The 6559-nt window shown below is 45.8% G+C and overlaps 1 protein-coding gene across 2 annotated transcripts in view; it reads right to left on the reverse strand.

Annotated features, from left to right (window-relative positions):
- Positions 1-3944: 3944 nt before the first annotated feature.
- Positions 3945-6559, reverse strand: part of st8sia1 (ST8 alpha-N-acetyl-neuraminide alpha-2,8-sialyltransferase 1) — a 25099-nt gene continuing 22484 nt past the window's right edge. Inside the window, exons 5-6 of one of the 2 annotated variants that reach the window (XR_014531378.1) lie at positions 6013-6559; positions 3945-5965 (exon numbers count right to left, since the gene is read on the reverse strand). The exon at positions 6013-6559 is cut by the window's right edge and continues 326 nt beyond it. Coding sequence is in view for 1 of the 2 variants with exons in the window: in XM_083528619.1 (XP_083384745.1) it covers positions 6423-6559 (137 nt within the window). In the remaining variant the exon portion in view is untranslated. The other variant, XM_083528619.1, reaches the window with a different exon arrangement.

A 6559-nucleotide genomic window follows, 5' to 3' on the forward strand; every position in this document is an offset into this window, starting at 1 on the left:
CGGCCGGGCTCAGCCCGAAGGAGCGACGTGGGGCCGCCTTCCAGTGGGCTCACCACCTGCAGGAGGGACCGTAAGGGGCCGGTGCTAAGAGGATCGGGCAGCAGTCGAAGGTGGAGGCCTCGACAACCCGATCCCTGGACACGGAAGCTAGCTCTAGGGACGTGGAATGTCACCTCGCTGGCGGGGAAGGAGCCTGAGATTGTGCGTGAGGTTGAGAGGTTCCGACTAGAGATAGTCGTGATCACCTCTACGCACGGCCTGGGCTCTGGAACCACACTCCTCGAGAGAGGATGGACTCTTTACAACTCTGGAGCTGCCCATGGTGAAAGGCGTCGGGCTGGTGTGGGTTTGCTTATAGCCCCCCAGCTCAGCCGCCATGTGTTGGAGTTTACCCCGGTGAACGAGAGGGTCGTTTCCCTGCGCCTACGGGTCGGGGATAGGTCTCTCACTGTCGTGTGTGCCTACGGGCCAAACGGCAGTATAGAGTACCCGGCCTTCTTGGGGTCTCTGGGAGGGGTGCTGGACAGCGCTCCGACTGGGGACTCCGTCGTTCTACTAGGAGACTTCAATGCACACGTGGGCAGCGACAGTGACACCTGGAGGGGCGTGATTGGGAGGAACGGCCCCCCTGATCTGAACCCGAGCGGTGTTCAGTTATTGGACTTCTGTGCTAGTTACAGTTTGTCCATAACGAACACCATGTTCAAGCATAAGGGTGTCCATCAGTACACGTGGCACCAGGACACCCTAGGCCGCAGGTCGATGATCGACTTTGTGGTCGTTTCATCTGACCTGCGGCCGTATGTCTTGGACACTCGGGTAAAGAGAGGGGCGGAGCTGTCAACTGATCACCACCTGGTGGTGAGTTGGATCCGATGGCGGGGGAGGAAGCTGGACAGACTCGGCAGACCCAAGCGTACTGTGAGGGTCTGCTGGGAACGTTTGGCCGAGCCTCCTGTCAGAGAGATCTTCAACTCCCACCTCCGGCGGAGCTTTGACCAGATCCCGAGGGAGGCCGGAGATATTGAGTCCGAGTGGACCATGTTCTCCACCTCCATTGTCGAAGCGGCCGCTCGGAGCTGTGGCAGTAAGGTCTCCGGTGCCTGTCGAGGCGGCAATCCCCGAACCCGGTGGTGGAAACCGGAAGTAAGGGATGCCGTCAAGCTGAAGAAGGAGTCCTACCTGGCCTGGTTGGCTTGTGGGACTCCTGAGGCAGCTGACGGGTACCGGCAGGCCAAGCGAACTGCAGCCCGGGTGGTTATCGAGGCAAAAACTCGGGCCTGGGAGGAGCTCGGTGAGGCCATGGAGAAGGACTATCGGCTGGCCTTGAAGAGATTCTGGCAAACCGTCCAGTGCCTCTGGAATGGCAGACCGGGGTGGTGGTCCCTCTTTTTAAGAAGGGGGACCGGAGGGTGTGTTCCAACTATAGGGGGATCACACTTCTCAGCCTACCTGGGAAAGTCTATGCCAGGGTACTGGAGAGGAGAATACGGCCGATAGTAGAACCTCGGATTCAGGAGGAACAATGTGGTTTTCGTCCAGGCCGTGGAACACTGGACCAGCTCTATACCCTCTACAGGGTGCTGGAGGGTTCATGGGAGTTTGCCCAACCAGTCCACATGTGCTTTGTGGATTTGGAAAAGGCATTCGACTGTGTCCCTCGCGGCGGCCTGTGGAGGGTGCTCCGGGAGTATGGGGTCGGGGGCCCTTTACTAAGGGCTGTCCGGTCCCTGTATGACCGAAGCAGGAACTTGGTTCGCATTGCCGGCAGTAAGTCAGACTTGTTCCCGGTGCATGTTGGACTCCGGCAGGGCTGCCCTTTGTCACCGGTTCTGTTCATAATTTTTATGGACAGAATTTCTAGGCGCAGCCAGGGGTCGGAGGGTGTCCGGTTTGGTGACGACACGATTTCGTCTTTGCTCTTTGCAGATGATGTTGTCGTGTTGGCTTCATCAGACCAGGACCTTCAGCATGCACTGGGACGGTTTGCAGCCGAGTGTGAAGCGGCTGGGATGAGAATCAGCACCTCCAAATCCGAGGCCATGGTCCTCAGTCGGAAAAGGGTGGCTTGCCCACTTCAGGTTGGTGGGGAGTTCCTGCCGCAAGTGGAGGAGTTTAAGTATCTTGGGGTTTTGTTCACGAGTGAGGGAAGGGTGGAACGGGAGATTGACAGACGGATCGGTGCAGCTTCTGCAGTAATGCGGTCGATGTACCGGTCTGTCGTGGTGAAGAAGGAGCTGAGCCGCAAGGCGAAACTTTCGATTTACCAGTCAATCTACGTTCCTACTCTTACCTATGGTCATGAGCTCTGGGTCATAACCGAAAGGACAAGATCCCGGATACAGGCGGCCGAAATGTGCTTCCTCCGCAGGGTGGCTGGGCGATCCCTTAGAGATAGGGTGAGAAGCTTAGTCACTCGGGAGGAGCTCGGAGTAGATCCGCTGCTCCTCCACATCGAGAGGGGTCAGCTGAGGTGGCTCGGGCATCTGTTCCGGATGCCTCCTGGACGCCTTCCTGGGAAGGTGTTCCGGGCGCGTCCCACTGGGAGGAGACCCCGGGGAAGACCTAGGACACGCTGGAGAGACTATGTCTCCCGGCTGGCCTGGGAACGCCTTGGTGTCCCCCCGGAAGAGCTGGAAGAAGTGTCTAGGGAGAGGGAAGTCTGGGCATCTTTGCTTAGACTGCTGCCCCCGCGACCCGGCATCGGATAAGCGGGAGAAGATGGATGGATGGATGGATGGTTGCATTTATTCACCAATCACTGCAACCCATCAACAATGATGGAACTGTAATAAATGGACATTTGGTGCCACTCAGATGATGATGGTTTCCCTTTTGAGTCTGGTTCCTCTCAAGGTTTCTTCTCAGGAAGTTTTTGATTGCCACAGTTGCCACTGGCTCACTCATTAGAGAAAAACTTACGATTATCAATGCTGGACAGTAACAAAGTAAATGTAATTTGTTACTGTACTTAAACATCTTCTGTTTTGAACTTGTTTTGATTTTCAATTAATGGTATCTACTTAGCACAAACATACAGCATCAGTGCCACAGCACTCAGAACATTTTGAGAGTAATAAATGATGGAAGTAACTCCTGACTCAGGACTGACAAAAATGATAATAGCACATTATTGCCATAATAAAACATTCATTTGGATACTTAAGTACATCCAAAAGCAAATACTTTTGTCCCTTTACTCAAGAAAATGTTTCAAGGGAGCACTTTTACTTCAGTAATATTTTACCTACTATATCTCTACTTTTACTCAAGTACATGGTTTGTGTACTTCATCCACCACTGTTAATTACAAGGAACAAGCTTATACATTCTCTTATTACCAATTTATTTCTGTAAAGCTGCTTTGAAATGTCCATTGTTAAAAGCACTATACTAATAAAAATGAATTGAATTTAATAGATGAGGACTCGGTTTCCTTGGACAATATAATAACCCCCAAGTTTCATACAGTGTGCTCTGAACTGAAAATGTCAAACACATTTGCACACCATAATATCAAGATGTGTCAATTGTTTAAACATGAGTGGTATAAAAAAAAACAACAACAAAGAGTTCTAACTTGATAAATGAAATAATGTGCTTATTGCCGTTGTTATCTCTAGCATCTAATATGTAAAAAATATCTTAAAATATCACACAGTGACTGTATTATTTATTGTAACAAATAATTTTCTTTTTTTTCATGGAAAAGTTGATTGAGTTGATTGACCTCACTAAATTTCATTATCCACTTATCTGTATCCCTGGGTTCAGGTGGATTTAGAGCTTATTCCAGAAACACTAGGTGTGAGGTTGGAATATACCCTGGATCTTATGTCCATTAATTCATAAATTGTGTTATAACACAAATGTCCAAACATTTACAGTACAGAACATAATAAGCACATAATTATAAGGGAAAAAATATAGCTGTGAAGAACCAGGACAGTTGAAACTGGGTTGCTTTATTAAATCTTTTCACAATCTTTCCCAACATTTTAAACACAGCTGAATTAGCTCTTCCCACTTTCCGTAACCCAGCTGTCACAAAAATGTTCAGTGCAAGCTGTTCTTCTCATATGCTCAAACATAGAAGATCTGACTGTTTTTCAGTTTCAGCGTTTTAATTTCATCTATTTCAAATCTTCGACATACATTAGTTTTGTTTCCAAGCCAGAAATGAAAAGGCTAATTATTTAAACTAGTCAACAATTATAACAGTAAAAGGAGCCTTGTTTCAAAAGAAATTCTGGCCCAAATCGATATGTATTCCACATTGTTTTTGTAAAAAGGTTATCCTTGGGGATTGCCAGTGAGAATAAATGGCTGAGGTAAGCGCTGTTACACTTTGGGTAGACATCTTAACATGGCTCAGAACGCAAAAGGGGGCAGAAATCTTATAATAAATCTATAATCGTTAAGAAAAAAAAAAAAAAAAAACGTCCTTCACTTAAAATTGTTTCCTAATCAAATACACATACCACAGTCATGCAAACTGCTATACAAGCAATAGTCTCACTCATTCACAATACTGAACAGGAGAAAGGTGCAAATAACATCAATTTGAATGCCCAGTGTCTTTATTAATCTCTCTTTCAGTTACAGTTCAACAAGGCATGCCTTCAAATAGCAATTAAGTAACGACAAGGCGGCCTCTCAACTTTGTCCATATGTAACCAGTTGCGGGCTCCTTGAAACACCCATTGTTTAATTTTAAGTTTCATCTGGAATGAATGCAAAATCCAGTAACATTATTAATATGAAAAAATTGCTGACAAGGAACAAAAAAAAAAGTGAACGGCAAGAGTATCTACTGCTGCTGGTGTCTCTTTTTTTTTTTTTTTTTCCCTCCCTTGCACATTTAAAAGGCACTCGACCTCACAAGGAATGTGAACAAATGGAATAGAGACAGTAAGTATGAAAACATGCCTGGCCTTGAGCAAACCCCAAGCATTCATGAGTACGTATGCATTTCAATCTTTGCATTGTTAATACTTGGGACCGTGATATTGATGAGTAATATTACGCATGTCGAATGGTTTTAAAAGCCAGTAATAGGTGATATCAAAACTTTGCACCTACGAGACCTACAAAGTGACTGTTTTCTTTAGTTATGAGATAACAAAGCTGTATTAAATGCAGGTTTGACAAGTAGAATAGAACTAAGAACCACTAACTCGACTAAAAGGACGGCCCGAAATGTCCTTTACATTCAGAGGAAATCGTTACATTTATGTACAGACTGCAATCCACGACCAGGTGTCCAGCACCTGAGAAGTTGCTGGCAGCGATAGTGCCCCAGTAGTACCAACGACAAGTTCAAACCTTAAACCAACAGCATTTTTTTTTTAATCATAGAAAATGAGTTGTAATATCAAAGCAAGATAAAAGATAATAGCGACTGCAGGTCATAGAAAACACATCACCTCCACTGTGAATGCTTAAAAAATCCTTCAACAGTTATCACCAAAAAAAATTGACTTTGACCGATGCGATAATGAAGCAGATGATGACGGACATTTTCACATTGTTTTTTTGTTTTTTTTGACGGTAAACTGAACGTACCTGACGCATGTACAAAGCTTTTGTAAACAAATTTTTTTGACCACTGAAACACACAATGCCATGACCAGAAATCTCTGATCCAAACAAAGCATTGCACAAACACCTGATAGATTGGATTAAGGAACGAATGCATTGATAATACATTCATTTCACACCCAAAATGTTCACATTTCCTCTCTTGAGAAGGTAAGGACCTCAGCTTTAAGGTTATAAATATGACACAAAAGAAAAAAACTAAACAGAAACTTGATTTATCACCAAAAAATTTTTGTTCACAGAATGTTTGCAACTAAAAAGCAGGAAAACAATAGAATGTTTTTCAATTTTTTGCCCTCATCAGGTCCCACTTACTCATGGGTCATGGCAATATGTCGTGTTTTGGCAAAAATCCTTCTGATCGCTTTTCTTCCCCTTATTTCAGAGGGCAGTTAAAATTTCTTAAATAACCTGTTCCATGCACGCCTCAGAATGCTCTCGTTTTTGTATCCAGAGCAAAAGCAAAAAAATGTCTTGGAGAACAGCTGCTGTAAATGCAGCTTCGGCTTTATAGCAACCCACGCTTCTATCCCATTCAACACACTCACACCGCTCTTGGCAGGTCTGAGACAGTCCCTTGGCAACCAAAAAGAAAGTGTGTGGGTGACTGTCTGTGTGTGTGTGAATACCTCTGTGTGTTAGGTGGGGGGTATTGAATGTCTACTCTCAGGGATCAAGCAGACACTAGGGGGGGAATCAGTTCGGTGTGTTTTGGAAAAGAGGAGGGGCTGCAGCCACTCTTTTATTCTCATGCTAATTTGAAGAGTAGGTGAAGCTGGCAAAACAGAAAATACCTTCTTCCTACATGTGATATTTTTTTATTAAGCGCAGGTGCCCAGATGCAATCTCAGGGTACCGCTCTTGTGGAGATGCCAGAGCTGCAGGAACTCCTCGGGCATTGCGTGGAACCTAGACGAAGGCAGCACATTGTCGTAATAGTGATGACTGACAGGTTGCT

Source organism: Silurus aristotelis (assembly GCF_946808225.1).
Source record: "Silurus aristotelis genome assembly, chromosome: 24".
NCBI lineage: Eukaryota > Metazoa > Chordata > Actinopteri > Siluriformes > Siluridae > Silurus > Silurus aristotelis.